The sequence below is a fragment of the Xenopus laevis genome, chromosome 4S, assembly GCF_017654675.1.
Source record: "Xenopus laevis strain J_2021 chromosome 4S, Xenopus_laevis_v10.1, whole genome shotgun sequence".
Lineage (NCBI taxonomy): Eukaryota > Metazoa > Chordata > Amphibia > Anura > Pipidae > Xenopus > Xenopus laevis.
In genome coordinates, this window is record NC_054378.1 from 47,729,476 (window position 1) to 47,753,660 (window position 24,185).

The 24,185-nt window shown below is 39.7% G+C and overlaps 1 protein-coding gene across 1 annotated transcript in view; it reads left to right on the plus strand.

The window, feature by feature from the left end:
- Positions 1-24,185, plus strand: part of jph3.2.S (junctophilin-3 gene 2 S homeolog) — an 87,250-nt gene that overhangs the window by 45,493 nt on the left and 17,572 nt on the right. The window contains exon 2 of the mRNA XM_018240449.2: positions 703-1,480. Within this exon, the coding sequence (XP_018095938.2) occupies positions 703-1,480 (778 nt within the window). The remainder of the gene's footprint in view (positions 1-702; positions 1,481-24,185) is intronic.

Sequence of the window (24,185 nt, forward strand, 5' to 3'; positions counted from 1 at the left end):
AGTAGCCACTGGTGGTAAAGAAATAAAGTAGTAGTAGTATCATTAAAATTGGCATATGGAAATCATCAGAAAAGATGCCCAAACTGTATGTGGACACCATCATGGCAAACTGGATGTGGCTAGTTCAAATGTTTGTGCCTTGAGCCAACTGGGAACAGGGAAATTCTTTTAAGCATGGGTTAGGCTCATTTTCTGCAGCATCAGGGGGTGACCAGCCCTGTCCTTACTGCCTGATGTAGCATTCTGGTGCAGAATTACATTGTGCCGTGTCAGGAGTGCTGACCAGAAGGAGATAAAGACAGGGCCCTTTTGTGACCTGGGTCCTCTACCGCCCCCTACCTTGCACTTTTGAATGTGCAAGTTAGAAGAAGGGTAGGGGCAAATACAGCACAGTACTTCTTATACACATTGGTTATAGGTAATTTAAAATACTGTATGTTTTGTATATGCCTCCATATTGGATCTGGATGAGCATATCATTTTCATTGTTAACAGCGCAAGACGAACACAATATTAACAATAACCAGTGTTGTATGTATATATGTTTTCACCAATATATGTTACAAGGTTATTGAATCTGCTGAAAATATTAGGTGCATTTGTTTTCCATTCATATATACGGCATGTGTGCCACTTTTAAATGATCTGATACATTTTCCTATTTCAATACAACCCTAATTCTTTCTGTCTTTTCTGCTACAGGGACTTATCAAGGCCAGTGGGCTGCTGGGATACGTCATGGATATGGAGTACGTCAGAGTGTTCCCTATGGGATGGCTGCTGTTATTAGGTCCCCTCTCAGGACCTCTATAAACTCGCTTCGTAGCGAACACACAAATGGAACTGCGTTGCACCCAGATGCCTCCTGCACAGTGTCTGGCAGCCCTGCAGTATCAAGAGGAGGGTTTGTACTAATGGCCCACAGTGATGCAGAGATAATGAAAAGCAAGAAGAAAGGAATCTTCAGAAGGTCCATACTCAGTGGTCTGAAGTTGCGCAAATCTGAGTCTAAAAGCTCTCTGGCTAGCCAAAGGAGCAAGCAGAGCTCATTCCGCAGCGAAGCAGGTATGAGTACAGTGAGCTCCACAGCAAGTGATATCAATTCTACCATCAGCCTGGGTGAGGGAGAGACAGAGCTCTCTGTCATAGAGGATGATATTGATGCCACCACTACAGAGGTCTACATGGGTGAATGGAAGCATGACAAACGTTCTGGTTTTGGGGTAAGCCAACGCTCAGACAGTCTTAAATATGAAGGAGAATGGGCAAACAACAAACGCCATGGCTATGGCTGTATGACCTTTCCTGATGGAACTAAGGAGGAAGGGAAGTACAAGCATAATGTCCTGGTTAGTGGGAAGAGGAAGAACCTAATCCCACTCAGGGCCAGCAAGATCCGGGAGAAAGTGGATCGAGCAGTTGATGAAGCTGAAAGAGTGTGTAACATCGCTAAACAAAAGGCAGAGATTGCTGCTTCGAGGTGAGAAAAAAATCTATTATATACATGAGTTTGACTGGAGTAGTTGAATATTTCATGTGTATGGATCTCATGATTTAGTTTTGTTGTACATACCATCTTGCTTGCTTCTTTTGCAATAACACAGTGTCCTAATGCTCAAGTATATGCTTCCACAGTAAACATGTTTTACATAAATGGCAATAATATCAATGAGTACACAAACTTTAGGAGTTGGAGAAAAAGGACTTTGATATTGTCACAAAATTGCCTGGAGTAGCATGGTAAGAAGCTGCTCTATTGAGTAGAATAAATGAGAAGAAACAGGAATATACTGTAGTAGATTTGTTTTCTCAAAGAAAGTACAAAGTGGGCAAAATGAGTAAGATGGTTGCAAATTTACTACTTTAAATTACGCAGATTTTGTGTTTGTTTGATTGCTAGAGCTATTTTAAGCATTCTGACAAGATTAGCACAAGAATTCAGAGATACCCACTCTTTATCATGTTCTTTGATTGTTTGTGTATAATAGGCCATTTCTGTTTTAAGTTTGTTCTAGACCAGTAAATGTTTACTCCTGAGAGTTGCTTGAGAGAGAAAGGGACAAACCATTGCTATGTTGTGAAGGAAAAGTGACAGGTTTTGACAGTGGCATTTCTATGATTAGCAAAGTAAAGTTAAGAATCAAACATTGAATGCTGAATCAGCAGGAATAATGTTACTGCAATCAGTGGTAAGACTTTAGACTAGAAGAAAAGAACTTTCATTTGAAGCAACGTAGGGGGTTCTTCACAGTCAGGACAGTGAGGTTGTGGAATGCACTGCCGGGTGATGTTGTGATGCTGATTCAGTTAATGCCTTTAAGAATGGCTTGGATGATTTTTTTGGACAGACATAATATCAAAGGCTATTGTGATACTAAGCTCTATAGTTAGTATAGGTATGGGTATATAGAATTTAATTAAAAGTAGGGAGGGGTGTGTGTATGGATGTTGGGGTTTCATTTGGAGGGGTTGAAGTTGATGGACTTTGTCTTTTTTCATCCAAATTTAACTATGTAACTATGTAACTATGTAAGTGCAAAATTGTGAATGGGGCAGGTTTTGGTGAAAATACAATCAGAATTTTTGTTAGGTTCAGTTTTAGATGGCTTTAACACATTCATGAGGAAATATTTAGAAGAAAGAGATCTGAATCTGATTTTTTAGGGAATAGGTCTTTCTTATTGGTATTCCTGATTGTCACCTGCATACAAATGATCAATAGAAAGATATAGATGATCTGCATACAAAATTGCCTACATTTAAATGCTATTCACACTTGTGTTTGATGCTTGCACCTTGCACCAAAACACCAGTTGTTTCTACTTTCCTTAATAAGACGCAAGGTGCAAACTGAGTGCTCTGATGCAATGGTATCCTATAATTAGCATATGCCACAAGGATATGTTACCTTCAGGGCTCCCTTATTATGTATGTTGCACCTACAAGAATCTAACTTGCATGCATTTTACCAACATAGACAATAATGAACATCCTCTAAGGTTAATTGCATGCACACTGCATTGTGGATAACAGAAAAACATGATTTATGTTCTTTTTGTTTTTTCACATTGCACTTGTTTGTTAATGGGCTCCTGTATTACGCTCTTTAACTGTTCCTGTACAGCAGAATTGCTTGTGTGAGGAGCAAGAAGGGAGCAAAGCAGCAGAGAAGAACAGACAGTGGACAACATAATCTCATAACCTTGTTTACATTCAGGGCCGGGCAGTGACGGAGGCGAAGCGGCAAAGGGTAGGGAAAGAGAGGGCCGAAGTGGGGAGGGGAAGTAGCTGAGGGGAGCGCCAGAGTGGGGAGGGGAAGCGGCAGAGGGAGGGTTGAGCGGCAGAGGGAAGCAACCTCAAACTAGGGTTAGGCAGAACAGATACCTCTACAGTGCCACCCCTATGATTGTGCCCTAGGCAGGTGCCTCTTCTGCCTACCCCTAGTTCTGGCCCTGCTTACATTGTACTGGTATATGACATATTCAGTCACTCACAGACATATAATATATATATACGGTAAATACTGTATCTCACTTGCCATTATGTATCGCTTGTACCAGCACTCACCAAACAGTAGAAGCAACAGCTGGGTGCTAACCAAAATATATAGAACAAAATGACTCTTTGTAAGCACTCACGACATATAGAATATTTGGTTTATTGGCTCATTGAAGACATCAGCACGTTTCGGGCCTACCTGGGACATGTCGATGTCTTCAATAATCCAATAAAGCATATATATATATAATACACAAAAGCCAAGAATATCTTGTAAATTATCAGTTATAAACGGTGAGTTCTGATGTCATTTCTGTCACATGACTCACTGAAACTTGTGTATTATAATAAATAAATTACCCCCAGTTGCAAAATATGAGGATATTAGAAGTTACCTCGGAGTTCCATGACCTGTATAAAAACACTAGGCCTTCGGCTTTGTGTTTTTATATGGTCATGAAACTCCTCGGTTACTTATAATATCCTTATATTTTAGAAGAGGGGGTACTTTATTCACTAGATATATTTATAATTAAGATACTGCAGAATAGATCCTTACAGAATCTAATATCAAACTATAAATGTGTCTGAAATTACCCCAAACTGAATTAACTTGTCAGCCATATTTAATTTACACAGCATCTTTAGCTATTAAATATAAATGTTAGAGGTTGGGAATTCCTTCACTTGACGAAGGGGGAGTTGCCCCCGAAACGTTGTGTCGACTTAATAAACACGTAAGGGTTAAGTCCCCTACTTGAATTGCACCTGTGTGCCGGTACCTGTTTTCTTCGTTCCTGTCGTATTGTGGAAGTGCCGACTTCCTAGGGTCCGAGCACCGGGTCTACCTCCTCATAGGGCTCGGGTGTGCACGTGATTGTGTGTCTAATTCCTTCACTTGACCCAGTTCCCCCTCCTCACCTAATCCATTAAAGCCTATTCTCACTGGCACACATCCGCCCTCTCGAATCCCCTTTCTGCTGTCAGGAGCAGTGTGTGCTGCCAGGACTCAGAGATCTGAGAGGAGCAGAACTTCCTGTCTGCTTTCACTTGTTCTACAGGCACCATCTTAATGTCGCCCACTTGTCTTGTGTCTGGTAAGGGTTTTGCTGTGGAAAGAAGGAGTGAAAGGCATCACCAAAGGGTTTAAAATAATAGACTTGGCTTTACTGTGTGGATGACAAAAGAGAATCCCTGGGAAACTTCCAGAATGCATTGTGTGCATGTGTGCATTGTAAAAGCGTATTTAATTCATTCTTTCCCTGCAAGGATATGCCTGCTGTGTAACCTTGAAAGTAAACAAAGTCTATACTCTTTTAGAAACCAAACAAAACAAATAAAAAACCCAAAAGCAAATGTGGTTCTTAGATGGCACAACAAGCAGTGAAAACACATTTACTGAAAACCTAATAGATTTCACCCACAAAAGGTATATGAAGGTCACTGTATTCGCCAAGACATGCAGTACTAACATAGACATATTTATCATGTTGGCTAAAGAGACCCAGGCTTCTTCAGTGTCTGTCTTCTCCAGAACAGTCCACTTAAGTGGGTCACATGATTGTACAATGGCATCACTGTCTATTCGTTGCTTACTTGATTCTTATATGTGCACAGCTTTCACATCTTAAGGTGGTCCTTTAGATCGATTTGGCAGATTTTCCACCAGTGTATGGTGCCTTCCGATGGCCCCTGACCAAAATCTGGCCAAATATGACCCTTTATTGGTTGGCATATTGGGGTAAAGCGCATTTCATAATGTATGGGGCCGAAATCAGCCTGCTGAAATCTGCAGGCCGAGTTCAGTCCTTACCGCTGGCAGTAGCCTGTGTACTGATTTGAAGGCCAATTACTTCCAATATATCTCCCTTTGAGAAACACATGGGTTTATGTAATAAAAGGCAAGTTTGCCCAGGTGCAGTAACCTTTAGCAACCAATCAGCAGGAAGCATTAATTGGTCAACTCTTAAAAAGCTGCCATGAGTTAATACACCTGAGCAAACTTATCTTTTATTACATATGAGTGATCGAGTTGTGCCTTGTTACTGTATCCCCAGTAATTCAACATGAAACCAAAATATATGCTCACCACTATTTTCTCTTGTGACTGGGTCTCCTTGCTCCAGAGAGGGGATTCATTTATGAATCCCTAGGTGCGGGCCTATGCTTCCTTGTACATAATTTGAATCTGCATTACATGCTCAGGTATGAAGGATATGTTAATGGTATCTCATTGAAAAGACTGAAGGTGGCCATACACAGGGAGATCCACTCGCTGGGCAATGTCTCCAAACGAGCGGAGATCTCCCCGATATGCCCACATTGAAGTGGCCAATATCGGGCTGATCTGATCGTGGGACCCAGGGCCAGACTTTCGAATCAGAATGGAGGCCAAACGGGCGGTCGTATCAACATAAAGATCCAATGGAATATTTTAACCTGCCCAATTGACTCTGGCTGACTTTCAGCCAGATATTGATTGGGGACGATTGGGGATACAGGCCTATAGCGGCGTAACTACCATGGCATAACCCCCCAATGGGGCCGTGTCCAGGGAGGGAAAGTATGCAGCCAAAAGAAGTGGTTTTTTTTCCTTACAGGCAGCAAGAAACAGTGAGGGGTAGGGATTTGAGCGAGAGCACTCATGACATGCCCGGTGTGACCGGATGGGATTACAGTAGTAAATAAATTCCCATCACACCTGCTAGGCTCCCTGCAGTAGGCTGCACCGTGGAATATTGTGGTGTCACCTATTGCTCTTTCAGTTGGAGGCCACTGCTGTTCTGCAGTAGACACTGTATCATCACTTACTTATTCTTGGGGGGAAACTGCAGAACTCAAAAGCAAATGCTTCAGCTGATATGTCTGTTCTATGTGTGGCTGCAAACATAGTAGGTCCTGAGATGAAGAATGCCTTCTCACACTTTTGGGGGTGATTTATTAAAGTCCAACTTTTTGTGGTCAGACTTTTAAAGGAAAAAAACACAATTTTTTGTAGAATTTTTTTCTTGAGATGTATTAAACATCAATGGTGTTAAAAGTCCCAATAAAAAAGTACTCCAACTCAGACCTGTCGAGTTTATGTAGAAGTCAGTGGCAGATGTCCCGCACAAGAAAATTTTTGGAAAAATGTATTAATAAATAGGGGGGGGGGAAAGTCCGTGTGAATTTGGTCCGAATTTGGTTGCTCATTTTTTTCCAAGTCTTAAAGACAAGAAGTTTGTGCCTTACCTTGCGTTTCCATAAAATAGAAAAGAATAAGAACATCGTTTCTTGCTTTGGTATATACTTTCACTGAAGGAATACTAATCTGACCTCGATTTCCAGCTATAGAAAATGAAAAGGCAACCATTAAATTCAATTGTTCAGTTGTGCAATATTCTGTGTACAGCGCCGGCCAGAGGTGCCCCAACAGAAGAGATATACAGTCTGCTCTTATCCCAGCGAATGTACAATTGGACTGCATTGTCAGTTTGCTTTTATAGTGCCAAGGAAAATGTCACATAATTACATTACACTGAAAGAAAATCCTTATCTTTACATTTTATGAAAAGTATCCGCACCTTGTCACTTTCAATTTGAAATAAATACAGAAGGGGTTAACATATGGAGCCTCAAGTCATCCAGCAAAATACTGTATCTACTTCAGCTTTAACTGATCTATGGATTGTCATGTTCTTTCACCTTGGTTCCCATAATGTGAAAGGGGCAATAGATACCCTTGTTCAACATGAGTACAATGAATAGGTCGTGTACTGTGCATACGTTTTGCCTATTGTTTTAATCATAAAAAAATAATTTTTTTTTGCAAACAGGACAAAAGGAGAAACTGAAGCTTTTCCATGTTTGATCCATGTGACTAAGGGTGACCATACACAGACAGATTAATGCTGCAGATATTGGTCCTTTAGACCGATTCAGTATATTTTCTGCCCATGTAGGGGAGTTCCGATGGGTCTCCCCGATCGATATCAGGCCAAAAGTTGGCCAGATATCAATGGGGCAGAGTTTATTTTTTTGGCGATTGAGGATTGCATTGCCTAGTAGATACAGTCCTCATCCTGTTGGCGCCCATTTCCTTTGTTGTAATCCAATTGTTTGACCCTAGGGCCAAACGATCGGATTACGGTAACCCGATATCGCCCTGCCTTTGGTGGGCATATCAGTTAAGATCCGCTCAATTGTCGACCTTGCAAAACAAGCTGATCTTATGGTGTATGGCCGCCTTTAGATAATGAAGACCCATATTTCTGTTCATACTAAATAAGGCAGGGTCTCCCATGCTTACGTCTGACAGTCATCTCATGGATTCACTCCTGGCTCTAATTTTCACTTCAAATGAACAGAGAATCCTAGAGATGTGCGTACTGTGCCAAGCATTTGATTACAAATCAACATGTAGAATTGTGTATAATTGAATACCTGGAAGTTATACTCAAATAGGCAAAACACTCCTATGCCCTCTACTCTTTTCTCTTTCATATGGCATAAGCCGAACCTCAGGCAGCCAGACAAAGGACACATTTTCTAGTTAGCTATGCCACCAACATTTATTTCCTTTCACTTCATTTGCAGATTATCAGCACTGCAAAAATAAGCAGTCAGCCCATCACAATCTGACATGGTAAAAACGGTATAAGTGAAATTGGACAAGAAATAGGCACACATATACAAGAGTGGATAGGTGTGCTTTATTTATGAAATGGATGAAACCTTTGGAATTTTGCCTCCACTTCCACAGTATACTGTACCTACTAGGTGCTCTGGCAAACTTAGTTCACTCTGAAGCTAAGACAGGTTCTCTCTTTGGACTGGGTTGCTTTGGGGCAGATTTATTAAAGGACAAGGGAAGTCTAAAATAGAATAAGGCTAGAAATGCTGCATTTTGTATACTAAACATAAGCATGAACTTACTGCACCACAAAGCCTAATCAAACAAATGATTTATGCTTTAAAAGTTGGCTACAGGGAGTCACCATCTTGTAACTTTGTTATACAACTTTGCAAGACTAAGACTGTGCACATGCTCAGTGTGGTCTGGGCTGCTTAGGGATCATCATAAACAAAGCTGCTTGAGTTCTGCATGGCTGGTAAGTAAGGCAGGGGCTCCCCCTGCTGTTCATAAGTATGATTGTTTCCCTGCTCAGCCGTTAGGGACCGTCTGACTATTCCTATCCACAGCAGTAAATGAAGGGAGAAGTTCACTGCATACAGTCAGGTTTCTTATAAAAATGGTACACATTTTTTAATTAAAGTATATTGGAGAAGATTTCTTTTTCATTAAAGAAAGTAAAAATGGGATTTTATTTTTTTGCCTTTCCTTGTCCTTTAAGGGTCGAATTAAAAATTAGAAATCGAAGTTTCAAATTTTTTTATGGCAAAACTGTCAAATTCGACTAGGGAATTATCCAAACTCTATTTAAATTTTTTTTAAATTTTGAATTTGATTTACGAGATTTATCATACTCTGGCCCTTTATGAATTTGACTATTTGCCACCTAAAACCTTTCGAATTACTGTATAAGTCAATGGGAGAGGTGCAGTGACCAGTTTGGAGTTGTTTGTAGCCTTCTTTACATTCGACTTGAGTTTTTGAGTCCGGAAAAATTTGTCTGAGTTTTAAATATTCGTTTTTTTTAATAAATAAACTAATAATCAAATTTTGAGTAAAATCTAATTCATGTGAGTTTAAAAAAATTCACATGAATTCGAAATTCGACGCTTAATAAATGTGCCTCTATATGTCAGTTGTAACTGTTGGGCTTATTTTACAATGGCACAGGTACAATTGCTGGACTGCTAAGTTGCACCCCTAGGACACAAACATGAAACATTTTTAGCTGTACCATAGCAGGTGCAAGCTATGCTCTGCATTTGATTTTTAGCAATTTGTTTTTCCTAGCTATATGCAAAACATCCCAAGGAGAGGTGTAGTAAGGTCCCTTGTCATTCTACTATGAATTCTGCTAACTGAGCATCGACCCCCTCGTTTGGTTCTCTTTTAGACTCTCTTTTCTTGGCTCTCTTAACCTCTTGTACAGGTATGGGATCTATTAACCGGAAACCTGTTATCCAGAATGCTCCAAATTCCAGAAAGGCTGTTTGCCATAGACTTTATTATAATAAAATAATATTGGTTCTTAGTTTGTGTGTAAATCTGTTTGTTCAATGTATACACCCATTTATTGTACAGTGCTATGAAACATGTTGCTACTTTATAAAATACATGATAATAATAATGATTATTAGAGGCTTTGAAATAAGATGCTAATGGTGATTACAATTAAAGTATAATTACTGAACTCTGTGGAACTTATTCTAGATTTGGGAAAATGTTTAAAGATATTTATATAAAGAATATTACCCATGTTTGAAATACGTCGAAAAACGGTCCTTCGGCAAGATGGCGGTGTCCAGAGGAGCCACATGGGGTGCCATGACGTTCTGATGCCGATGCATCAAAACATGCGTGACGTTATGACGCCGGCTTTAAAATGTGCAGCGTCAACGTGCAACGTGAGCTTGTGGCGCGTGAAATCAGCCTTTAAAAGGACGCCTAAGGCCTACAGACATTGCCCAATAATAGGTTCTACCTTCTGGGGCAAATTTACTTATGGTCGAATATCGAGGGTTAATTAATTAATTAACCCTCGATATTCGACTGCCGAATGGAAATCCTTCGACTTCGAATATCGAAGTCGAAGGATTTACCTCAATTCATTTTAATTGAATTTAATTGATGGATTTTAATCCATCGGTCGAACGATTTTTCTACGACCCAAAAAAGATTGCTAAGCCTATGGGGACCTTCCCCATAGGCTAACATTGACTTCGGTAGGTTTTAGGTGGCGAACTAGGGGGGTCGAAGTTTTTGTTTAAAGAGACAGTACTTCGACTATCGAATGGTCGAAAAGTCGAACGATTTTTAGTTCGAATCGTTCGATTCGAAGTCGTAGTCGAAGGTCGAAGTAGCCCGTTCGATGGTCGAAGTAGCCAAAAAAAACATTTGAAATTCGAAGATTTTTTTATTCTATTCCTTCACTCGAGCTAAGTAAATGGGCCCCTCTGTGTTCCTGGGTGCGCTATATTGTTAATTCTACTGATTCTGATCCTGATCTTGGCCTATTATATACCCTTGCTGCCTGAACTGACCCTTTGCCTGGACTTGACTTCGTTATTCTCTTAACCCCTTGGATACCTCAAACTGTGTTTGGGGCCAACTGCATCCTTCTTGGTCTGTAATTCCTACCTGAGCCTTCGGGCCCTGACAGTTCCATGACCATATAAAGACACAGGGCTGCATGCCACTGTGATTTCCTCTAGTGGGATATACATTTAATTCTGGCAGCTTGTTTCATTTCCCCCACCCCTTCAGGGCGACAGAGGGCTCTGCAGCCCACTCACTTGCTGGAACTAGGCATACTGTAATAATACTTCAGTACTTTGCACAGTACAGAAAATGAGATAAATTTGCTTATGCACATTGAACTGCATTACATGCCTTCCTCAAAACCATATTTCTGTTTTTGGTTAGCTACACTGCTCAGCAGAAAGCTGGAGAAAGTGCTTGCTGCAAAATATCACATCTAGAGTATTCGGTTATAAAGTTGGCACTATTAAATTATAGTAGTCAAAACCTCTGAAAACCAAAATTTGCCTGTTTGTATAAATGCATGCTTAGTGTGGTTGTGATAAAGCCTAGCAAGGTTGGAATTAGCCTTTCCCAAGTGAGCTGTATGCCACTAGTTGATATTAATTATTCATGGAGAATTCAACAGTAATGCGCACAATATAATGTGGTATCTGTTGGGAACATATTACAGAAGTGTCCTCAAGTATTTACCTTGCAGTTAGTAGAAAGTCTACTATAAATTATGCATTTCTTATTAAACTAGACTGTAACACTTTATCATCTTGTAATACCTGGTACAAATGTGCCAAGTGTAGTACAGGGAGCATGTTTTTATCAGTCACAACACATAACTTTGCTAATGTCAGGGAGAAACAAAGGGACATCAAACAGCTGGGCTTTAGTTTATACACATGAATTAAGTTTCTGAGGTGCAACAGAGGAGAGTGGTCTTCGGATTTTTAGTTCCACAGCATTAGGGATGCACCAATTCCATTAATTTTGGTTTTAGCCACATGCCAAAGATCCCATCTCCATTGTCTCCATCTCTATTATTCCATGAACCTTATGCTCTTGTTTAACGTTGTAAGACTTTACTTGCAACTGTTGGAAGATCAACCAAAGATCATGGTGTTTTTCTGTTGCTTGCACTGCTTGGAAAACACAAGCCTTTTTGCCAGTTTAAAAACAAGACATTCTGTCCCTTTCCTTCTTATTGTTGATTTTTTATTTGTGTTTTGAAAAATGTAAAAATAAAATCTTTAAAAAACATACAAGACACTGTTGCTTCCATATTTACTTATATAGCTAGCAGTTTTAGTTTTCTTTGATGCAGAGTAGACCTGTGAATAATGCAATATGCCTCTGCCACTGTATCTGAAGCAGCTTTTCTGGTTTTAGACCCAACTTTATGGTAACTCAGGACAAGCCACCTAAGCTACTGGTAGTAAGCATGCATATCCACTAAGCATAATCATGAAAGTCTTGATTTCAGTTGAGTCCTATTGACAAAAAATGTGTATTTTAGCAAGAAGGGTCTTGGAGAGAACATAATAATACTATGCGAGCTTGTCATAGTAATATAAGAAACAAGAAACAATGTGTATGTCAGGTTCTACAAGTCCAATATGTGTGTAGCTAGGCAAATATATTAGGCCATTAATCATTTTCATTGAGCACAGGCTAGCTCACTTGATTCATGCATCCATAATGGCTGGATTTAATACTTTCATGGTCAGCGTGCAGACATCCCTTTGGGCCAGTTTTATATGGATATATATGTTGCACTATGTAATAGACCAGCGACAGCCAATTGCAATCTTATTAGAATGGGTTCGTTTAGGAGAAAGTGAAGAAGATCTGGTTTTAAAGACAAATCTACTAATGCACCAATCTATGTCAGCATTTATTCTCCTGCCAGAAACAAGGGTGAGAAAGAATTAGGATCTAGATACTGAAGCTACACCTTATTTTTGGTTTTACTGTGTTGAAAAAGTGCTATCCTAATTTTCTGCACCATTGTTTGTATCTAGGCATAGTAATGGGTTCACAATTGAAACGTAAATGCTGTCCAGTATTTTTGGTACAAACAGTACCATCAAGAACTGTAGGTATACTAAGGACACGGAGTTATTATCCATAAGTCCACAAGTATATATTTAGTAATTGTGAAACTATTCTTGGATGTACATGAAGGTAACTTTATTTCAGTAACATTTTATATCTCTGATTATACAGTGGGCTAGGTTAGAACGTTGGGATATAAAGAAATAATATTAAATGAGCTATTGGATTGCCACATTTTGAAAATAATTTTTTAAAGCTAGATTTGTCAGAGATAAAGTTACATTTACCAAGTTAGTGCTCCTTTATATCAGACACACACCACACATTTATAATAAAAATCAATTCCCAGGTTTATTTAGATATTCACAAGATATCCTTGGGTTGACAATTAACAACACTAACCAGACATTTTACTATGAAATCCACTTCACTAACCAATTAACCGTTACTCTTAAAATTATCAGGAAAGACTACAAATAGTTGCACAATCACAGCTTTTATAATGTTGATTTCCTGCACAAAGTACTTCCTGGCATGAAACACTTTTTATATCAATTTGGGGTCATTTTCTTCCCCTTAAATCCTTACTTCGCAGTTTAATATAACAATAAACAACCCCCCCCAAATAAAACACAGAGAAGAGTTGGTCTGTTTAAAGGCTTTGGTGGCCAGGTCCTGGAGGATGGAGTATTCTGGAAGGAACAGGCAAGCCAGGTACTCCAATCCAGTAGTCCAGCTCATGGATTAGAGCTCACCTTCCACCGGAAAGGTATTTAGTTCTAGTGAGCCTGTTAGAAGCTCTCTCAGGGCAGGGCACGAAGCAGGAAGGATATTGCCTGTGTGAGGAACTCCCAGAGGGGCTGGAGGTGCCACTTGCCACTGCAAGGTGCAGAGATAAGCGACAGCAGATGACAGAGAGTCTGACTGACTGAGAAAAGCCAGGAGGCTGAGCAACCCCCCAGGACATTTGTACAGGGGTGACCCCTACTTATGTCTTTGCTTACTGGTAGTCCACAAGGGGCCCAGTTTAGTAAGGGAACTCTTCATGTGTGAAGGTAGAGCCCACTGGGCAGGATTTATTTTTATGATTTGTTTTGTATCCTGAAATGGTCACCCCTGTGTGTAAATAAACTGCCTTAAAAGGAAGAAAAGTGTCTGTTGTGGATCCCGCAGTTTACAACAGTATAATCCTAACTTTTGGCACCCCAAGTAAATAGGCCTTTCCTTCTACTTTAAGCTTCCACATTTGTAGTTGAAGTGAAATATTTATGCAGTTCTGTGTCATTTTGCTGTTACAGTAACACAAGTACTTGTGTATGTAACTGTACATTGGGGGGGGCTGATTTATTATCAACTGATCACAGGTTTGGGCAAATTGCTGTTCTTAACCTTGCTTACAATTTTTCCACAAAAATATCAACCTGTACAACTCACTTAATTTTTCTTACATTGATTCACCTGAACCAGGCAACTGATATTAAATCATGCTCTAAACTATTTGAGTTTGTATGTATATTTGTTTCTATTTGCAGGTTATGATAATATAACTTTTTAGTTATATAAGTTAGTTCTCTGATAGAACAAGAGGTCTTTGGGCCAGTATTTTATTTTTACTTTTTTGAGATGGAAATGTTATTAATTTATTGTGATACACACTGTATCTGCTTTCAAATTCAACAGCGGCCTTCATTTCTGTGCATGTCTGCTTCTTGTTAGCACATTGTTAATGTCAATACTACATTTTAATATTTTAAAGGGGTGATTCACCAGCTTTCAAATGGGGATCACTGACCCCATCTAAAAAACAAATGCTCTGTAAAGCTGTAGAGTGCTAAAATTGCAAACTGGAGAACTTCAGAATAAAAAGTTAAGAAACTGAAAAAATAAAAATAATAAAAAATTAAACTCAATTGTAAATTAACACATAATATCACTCCCTACATCAGACTTTTAAAAAAATCACAAATTTTTTGGAATTAATAAACCCTGAGAGTGGAAAAGTCTGAATCTGAAAATCTGGCATCTCAGACCTGTTGAGGTTGCATATAAGTCAATGGGAGAAGTTCCAATGAATTTTTGTTGTGCAATACCCCGAAGTTTTGGGAGTTTTCGGTTGAAAATTCCTAAAAATTTTGAAATTTGTGAAAATCAGATGAAAAAAATCCGGAAAAATTGTGAAAATAGGATTTTATCCCGCAAAGCAAATTTTCAGGAAAATATAATATTAAATAAGTGTAAAAAACCTGAGCAGATTTGATCGGAGTTTGTATCAGAAAATGTTGAGATACATTTGGACTCTGATAAATAACCCCCTAAAAGTTTATTTAAAGGTGAACAACCCCTTTAAATTGACCTGTTAATCTCAGAAGCAACTGGGTGAGCGACGTCACAGGAAACACTTGGATATATTCTGGGAGCAGAACTGTTACTGGAAAATTTGCTCCAAGGGATATCAATGTTAAACTAACATGACAATATTAAAATGGAAGCAGAACTTACTTATGATTCCATCATTGGGCGTATACATCAAAGTTTTTTAGAAAATAGAACTTGCCACTGTTAGCCAGAAGAAAGTTCCACAACTTACTATTCACTTGTATGTGGCCTTTATGGTTTTATTGAAAAACTTAGGACAAACTTTATGTTAACCATTCAAGCAGAGAACCTAGCCTGTTTAGGGTGAGATGGGCTAAAAGGAGCCAAAAGGAGCCAAAAGCCAAGACATGCCACATATAGCCTATTTACTATTTACTTGCCTCATGCCATATACATAGCACTGCATTAATACCACAAATGAGAGTTTAATTCTCCCATAAGGGGCAGAGACATGCAAATCATGTGTTTATTATGCCCATGTGGCCAACTAAGCACCCAGAACCGCTGGCTTTATAGCACAGATACAACCTAACTTGCAGACAGCCTGTTTTGATCTTCTTAAATCTCATCTCATTTAATAAATGTGAGAATAAAAATGTAAAACAATGCATTCAAACCATAATTCACTTCATTTTTATTCTTAGGACATTATCTGAGCGATGAACTAATCTGGCTGATTTACAAAAGGTCATAAAGGGGGTAGTAATAGGCCAAAAGATGACTCCATTTCTAGTAATTATACCTACAAGCAGTAGATTCTGTCCTACTACTTATTAGCACTTGATTATTGATTACTAGGTGTGCAAACTAGTGGTAAACATTGTTCCCGTTATTTACAATAATTCATTTTGCCTTAGCTCAACCTGCATAGAAATAACAGAGACATTTCCTAGTGTGGCAGTCTTTAAGCATCAAATGCTCCTGAGGTTGGCTGTAATTAATAATGCAGTGTATTTGAATCTCAGGGTTGCCACAACTATCCAAGAAAACACTGAAGATACTGCTCTGTATCTCCTGGGTAGCACAAAAAAAGCAACAGTAATAATATGGGTATTTCTTCTGGAGGTTTTTACAGGGGGAGCAAATACTGGAGAAGCCTCTTGTATAGGGGACTAACCTCTTGGCAGCTGGAAGTGATGCTTTTTTCTCTGAAATGGTTTTAAAAATTTCAGATGAGCCCTTTGTGCACATAAATGTTACTTTTGTGAATGTACATGTTTCTTTAAGTTGTGACCTTCTTCCAAAGACACCAAAGGATTCTTGATTTATTTGGGATATCTGCTATGGCATGCTCTAACTCTTTCCTACATACAAACCCATTGCAATCATTGTTGTAGCAGTGCATTTTTTGGGTTATAAAGAGTCTTCTACAAAGTCACATGACGCACACACAGACCTCAGGCCAAGATTGCCTTCTTAAGAATTCTGGGTGTTAGTCAAGTAAGTCTTTAATAAATTATGGATATAAGAAAAAAAAAGTTAAAGCAGCAACACTGTGCTCCATACAAAATATAAGTTTATTTAGTCCATTACAAACAGACCACCATTAGACCACTGTCTTACACGTTTTTGGCCATTACCGCCCCTTAATCATTTTTATGAATTATGTATTTGCGCACCACAACAAGAGCTCAATAATTATTTTAAATGTGTGCACATATTTGGAGAACTACAGTATGTGTGTGTACTTAGTAAAGCTAAGCTCACAGTTACACAAACAGTTTTTCATGATTCATGGATATTCCCTTGTGTAGACTCTCAAAAAAGATAAAAAGTATTCCCTTGTAGTGGCTTTTTCCCTGCTCTAATTCCATTAACTGGTTGTGCCCCTGAGCTAGAAATGTATTGATTAAGTGAAGGAAAGGCTGAGATGCAAGTAGATACGTAACTGAATAAATGCTAGTCTTTGGGAAGTAATCTGGATCATAGAACGCAGACAAATTTATTTATAAAGTATGACCTTGAGCATAGGAATGGTTACAGAGAAAAGATACTGTATTTATATTGAATTGTAATAGCTATAATTCAACAATACTCCGGATGTATTTTCTTTTATATTGTGCATTGCCAGTTTTCTGTTATGAACCAGATAGTGCTTTCATTTTCTAGAATGTTGCATAAGCTCCCATGAATATGTAAAGAACAGCATCATTTTAATCCTCCATGGTAGAGTGTTAGAAAACATGCAGAGTGCATAAATAACAGCAGGCCATAGAGTATGCAGGAGACAGATAACATCAAATTTATTGTAATTGTCCATTATATGGTTGGCCAATATCACATTTCAAGTGGTGACGGTGACCTTTTTTGTTCTCTATATAGTATCAGCATAGGGATTTAACCAGCAGCTGGTGGCTCAGGATGGCCACTGTAAATCCCAAAACATTTTGGCTGAGCCCTCATCTGCTGTGCAAAGGCCAGGTAAAGGTCCATAATGCAATACTCAACAAGGATGCTGAACCATTTGAAACAGTTGTTATATATACGACATTTGGGGTACAACATTCTACCATGGCAGAAGCATTTTAGCCGTTAATACGTGTTGCAGTGGTGTAACTAGATATTACGGGGCTCCACAGCAAATTATTTTTCAGGTCCCTAAAATGTCTAGAGGTTGACCTGTTTTTACCAATATTTATTGAAATTGTATATGAATTAGGGAACTCATGGGGCCCCTATATCTACTGGGCCCCCTGCAGCTGCAGGGTGTGCTTTAGAGACGTGCGGGCCGACCCGAGGTCCGCGGGACCTGCGGGTTTACCCTGGGCAAAATGCGCGGGTAGCGGGTGGGTGTGGGTCGAGCTCTTCTCCTGCTCTCCCCGCCTGCGACCTAGTACTGCCGGCTTCCGGCGCCGGAATTTATAGACTTCCGCCCCTTTTGTGACGTCACTGCGGGGCGGGTAAACGTCTATAAATAAAGGGGAGCAGCGGGCCCGGGTCGGATGCAGGTAGGGATCGGGCGGTTAGGGTCGGTGCGGGTCGAGAAATTCTCGACCCGCACATCACTAGTCTGCTTCCTCTGTAGTTACGCCCCTGACGTATTGTAAATGGTCATATCAACATTAATAAATACACATTCGAGGTACTGGTGATAGAGATATACCTATAGTAGTGATGAGGGCATGTTTCATATATTATTTTAGGATAGAAGCATCTTGCAGAATATAGATACACTTTGTTTACTTTTATCCTTGAGAGGATATATACAATCTTCTAGACTTTTCCGTCACATTTATCCTTATGGTGTTGACAGCAGCTACAACATGGTGACCTGATTAAGGTTGCCTGTTCTCCTCGCTCTACTGCCAATGTGCAAATTATATGAAAGACAACATGCCTAAGTCAGACAGAGTCGACAGCTTATTGGCCTGTGTGTGGTGCCATCCAATGTGTTTCCCCGCTCGATATCTGGCCAAAAGTTGGGCAGATCTCGATCGGCAGGTTAAAAAATCCTGTCGGATTGCGGCCTCATCTGTGCGTTTAAGTGGTCCCGTGATCCGATCGCCAGTATCCGATGCATTATGATCAGCCCGATATCGCCAACCTCAATGTGGGCATATTGGGGAGAGATCTGTTGCTTAAGTATTCATTTTGGGGGTATCGTTTTCCTTTAGAAATATTTGCTTAAAATATGTGAGATGGCTGTCCTGTAATTTGGAGCTTTCTGGATAGCGAGTATCTGTATAACATATTGTATACTTGTAGCCACTAGGACCATTTTAGGGCTCAGTGCCAGTCGGTCATGGCTGGTGAGACGGTAAAGTCAATGGTGTCCCCCTCACTATTTTTCGCATTGAAGTAGTTTAGTGAGGGCTGTGTCAGAATCATCAGGAGTGGCTTTTTTTTTTTAATGATGCCTGAGACCAGGGCCGGAACTAGGGGTAGGCAGAGTAGGCACGTGCCTAGGGCGCAAAGCTGAGGGAGCGCCAAGCACGTACCTGCTCTGTCACCTACCCCGTGTCCGGTCCCGTCTCTCCTCATCTGGCACTGGCGTAAATGTGCTTCTGCGCATGCGCACACACATTTCGTGCATGCATGGAGCGCACTTTCACGCATGCGCAGTCGAGCGCGCACAGAGCCGGTGCCTTGGCCCACCAGGCTGCCTAGGGCGCCTGGCTGGGTTGGCCCGGCTCTGCCTGAGACTAGTTTCCTAATTTGCAGTTATGTACCAGTTTTAACCATGGGCAATGGTTCATGTTCTAAAATGGTACTTGGAATTGCTAGTTGACTTTCTATGATCTTATAACTTGCTTGTAAATATATATAGGGCTTATTCATTAAGAGGTGGACAGACAAAGTTAACCGATTCTTGCACCAAACTCACCAAACCTGTGTGTCCCTGACTTATGGCAGGCAATAATAAGAGTAAAATCAATGCAATCTCCAGAGGCAGTACAGAATGTCCAACAAACAAGGATTCAGTGGAAGGTTCTGGGAAATTTGTGGCAATACTGAGAACAAACAAGTGCGTACCTTACCTTTACCCCAATCCTTTTTAAACTACAAGATTTCTATTGGAGCTGATATTTCTCTATGAAATGAAACATTACATGGCCTTTCAAAAAGTTACATTTGCTACAATTAATTTTGCTCTTGCTGATAGAAATTCGCCAAGGTAATCTGCTTGCTTCAGGTCAGGATCACTTCTTCTTACAAAAGTTTCTAGCCCAATGTTGAAATCAGGGACCCAATCTGGTCTACGTAGTCTGTGCTGTGTATTTTCCACTAGAAGTGAGACAGTTAAGTGTGAAGGGGGTGAAAGCAGAATAATGTATTATGCCGCATGACATTTCTGCAGGTGCAGGGAGCTACAGTAAGTTATGCAGCTTGTGTTTGCTATAGGCATGGATGTTGGGTGGATGAAAACATTGTAATGCTGCTTCAGGGTTAGAAAAAAAGACATGTTTTGTAAGACAGGCTAACAGCTTAATTGTTACATTTCATCTGAGCTCTGTGAAGCTTGCAAACTGGGTGTTTCAGTTAAAAAGCCCTTAATCTGTGCATGAAAAGTCATTCTTTAAGTATCCACAGAATGAAAGAGATCCTGATAGTTCTGGCAGGAGGAAGCTTTTAGGAGGAGAACCGCCGTGTAGTGGGCATCTGACCTTAGGGAAGACATGTATTACAATACATAAAAGCCTGCTCTTCCAGCTGAAAGGCTAAATTGTATACACAGCAGATAGCTTTACAGTGCATTACATTTTTGTGGCTAAGCTGAACATCAACACAATGCAAGCAATTAGCGGTAAGCCCTTTTGGCTTGAAAGGGGTTAAACTCTTTGCTGCTGAATGAATCAGTTACTGTATGATGTTGCCTTATAAATCAGGTAGTAAATGCATGATCTGCATCTTTCTTCAGCTGATAAACCTGCTTACACTATATGAACTTTGGTCTGGAAAATATAAGGGTTTCTAGATGACTTATACAGTTATCTAATAAACTTCAATGGTGTTGAGCATGTTGTGCTCCAGGATGTCATCAGTGAGGCACGGTTATGTGCCAGATTTTATGCAATAATGGAAATCACAACAACGTTTACAATGAGAACCGTGGGTACTGGAATGGAACCCATTTCTATACAGTGATATCAATAAGAAATGGCTCCCCCTGGCATTGGATATTGACACCCATTATACAAGGGGCAATGGACACTGCCACCAAAAGAACATTATATGGGGGCGCATTAATGTACACTTACTCCTATCATATAACCCTGGCATGTAATATTACAGTGATCCCAAGCTTATAATGGTACATTGACCATTAACATATAATGCTACAGTGGCCATCAGATTATAATGGGTCAGTAACCATCAGCATATTGATAAAATGCTGCCCAGCATATACCATAAAAGTTCTCCATAGAATATAATAATACAATGACCTCGCCATAAAAAGGCACAATGAACCCTAGTATATAATGGTACAGTGACGTATATACTATTTTTTTTATTTTATATTTCCCTGTTTTCCCCTATACATATTAAAGGGTTCAGGTACATGCATCAGTATCCTCGCCTTGCTCTGCTGGTATACAAGTTCACAATGCAATTCACACAAAAATTCAAAGGTACTACAGCTTAAACCGATTAAGAAATATTAGTCTGTATATGGAATTATGCTTTTCCTCCTCTTCTTGAAGTAAGAAAAGTAAGATTAACCTGAACTGCTATTGTTGTAAGGGTACACGCTAAGATTCGGGGAGATTTAGTCGCCCAGCGATAAATCGACTCTTCTGCGGGGACTAATATCCCCAAACTGCCTCCCGCTGGCTAGAATCAAAATCTCCGGCGGGATGGCACTCCGATCGCTTCATTTTCCTAAGTCGCCTAAAGTTTCCTCATGAGGCAACTTTGGATGACTTCGGAAAAGCAATTGCACCGATTGCCAGTTCAACGAGATTAGTCGCCCAAAGAAGGAGGAGGAGATTTGTCCCTGAGCGACTAATCTCCCCTAAATCTGAGCTTGTCTGCCCTAAGGTGTCACTATATATTATGTGCACTTCAATATTTGCAGCTACCCACACTCGTGGGATCTGCTCATCATCACTAACTGAATACCATACAACAAGACTTCTGCTGAAGCAACTGAGCATAGTCAAAGCCAAGCCAATGGCATCAAGATATGGGGGAAGCTTGGAGAAAACACTGACCTCCCCCTTGTAAAAGAAAAGCGTCAAAATCCAAATACATTGTTGACACAGTCTGAGTGGACATCCTCAACCACCAAGCCTTTTGGGATTAATGTATAGCGTCCTATGTGATGACCAATACTTGTAATGATACCAATATCTTAATTTGTGCAACAGTCATTATTTTACCCACTTTGTAAGACTGTACTGCAAATGACTAACTAGACATTACCGAGGTTATTTATCAAAGTCCGAATTTCGAAGTTATGTGAATTTTTTTTTAACTATAATAAATTTGAATGTACTCATAACTAGAATGAAAGGTTATTTAAGAAAAAACTTGAATGTCTAACATTCGATCAAATAGGAACGACCCGAAAATCTGAATCGAATTCTAATCAAAGTTATTAGTAAAAACTAGTAATAAGCACCATTTACTTAACTTTTTAAACAATTTTGCAAAAGTCTGCGTTCCCCAGCAAAGACAGGTCTGTTGATCAGCTGCCTTGTTTTTAGGGATGCCCGGCCAAACCGAATCTGAATCCTAATTTGCATATGCAAATTATGGGCGGGGAGGGAAATCTTGTGATTTTTGTCACAAAACAAGAAAGTAAAAAATGTTTTCCCCTTATTTGCATTTGCAAATAAGGATTCTGTTCCGTAATCAGCCAAATCTTTCACAGAGGATTCCTGGGTTTGGCCGAATCCAAAATAGTGGATTCGGTGCATCCCTACTTGTTTTATATTGTTTCAACAGACTGAGCCTCCAGGGCAGAAAAAGTCAGACTTATTTACCATTGCTATAGACACAAATGCTGAATCGCTTAGGAGCACAAATATGAAGCCCTTAGGGTCATTAGAGGGAGCACTTGCACAAATAGGATTGGCAGATGCAAGGCTTAAAAGAGATTTATAGTAAATGCTCTGCCAGCTGCAGACCATGCACTTACAGCCAGTCCACGCTCATATTGGCATTTCAGAGTGGTGGTCTGTCTGTCTTTGACATAGTGTTTCCCATGCATTTATAATTGAAGGGGCCGACAAGCGGTTAAAGGCAAACGTTACCCCCAAAATGAATGCTTAAGCAACAGATAGTTTAATATCATATTAAAGAATCTTACCAAACTGGTATATATATTTAAGTAAATATTGCCCTTTTAAATCTCTTGCCTTAAACCACCATTTTGTGATGGTCTGTGTGCTGCCTCATAGATCACCTGACCAGAAATACTACAACTCTAACTGTAACAGGAAGAAGTGTGGAAGCAAAACAAAGAACTGTCTGTTCATTGGCTCATGTGACCTAACATGATTAGTTTGTTTGTGTGCACCATGAATCCTTCGATCCCCAGAGGGTGGTCCTTATTTTTTTGAAATGGCAACTTTCTATTTAGGATTACCCAATGGCACATACTACTAAACAAGTATATTATGAAAATGGTTTATTTACATGAAGCAGGGTTTTACATATGAGCTGTTTTATTCAATACATTTTTATAGAGATCTACATTGTTCTGGGGTATAGTTTTCCTTGAAGGGCATACTGATTGCTGCAGTTTTTCCATCTGAGCACTGTGTGCCATAGGCCTAAATGACAGCAAATCATCTAAATGATAAAATGATTTATGTTTTACTGACCACTTACAGTTCAGACAGAGAGAAATTCCTAGACAAAAAATGAGTATCTGAGATGTTTTAGACAAGTACTGAAAGGCATATGATGAACATTAGTTTATAGATGTACATTCCATTGGGATTCTTTACATGTAACATGTTTTTCTTCTCGTGACAATTTGCTTGTCATTCTATAGGGATCCATATGTGATGAATTTGTCCCTTGAAAATACACAGGCAGGTGGTCACTGTAGGTGGATTACAGAGTGTGAATTGAGTAATCATGGCATAAGGAGAGTGGCACTGCTCAGATGATTTTGATAGCTTGCGTAGGTTTCTCTCTCATGTTTGCCAGATTTCTCAGTCTGCAGAAAGCAGAAGGCCGGTAGTCTGCAGCGGACATTAATAATGCAAGCACAGTTTGCACTCTATTGAAAGTGTAGATCTGCTAATCCAATTCTCCTCCTCCTCCTCCTCCTCCACTGCATGTTATCTATCTTCATTTTCTATCTTCTCTCTGTGTTTAACCCTTATAGTCCCGGAGGGTCAGAAAGCCTTGCCAAGTAATGCAAGTATGTATATACAGTAATGTTCCTTGATATGCTAGAGCAAAGGTCCCCAACCTTTTTTACCCATGAGCCACCAATGTGCCACATTTAAATGTAAAAAAGATTTGAGGAGCAACACAAGCAGAAAATAGATGTTTAAGGGGGTGCCAAAAAAGGGGTGTGATTGGCTATTTCATAGGCCTATGTGGACTGGCAGCCTACAGGAGGCTTTGTTTGGCAATACACATGCTTTTTATGCAACTAAAACTAGTCACCAAGCTAGGAATTGAAAAATAAGCACCTGCTTTGAGGCCACAGGAA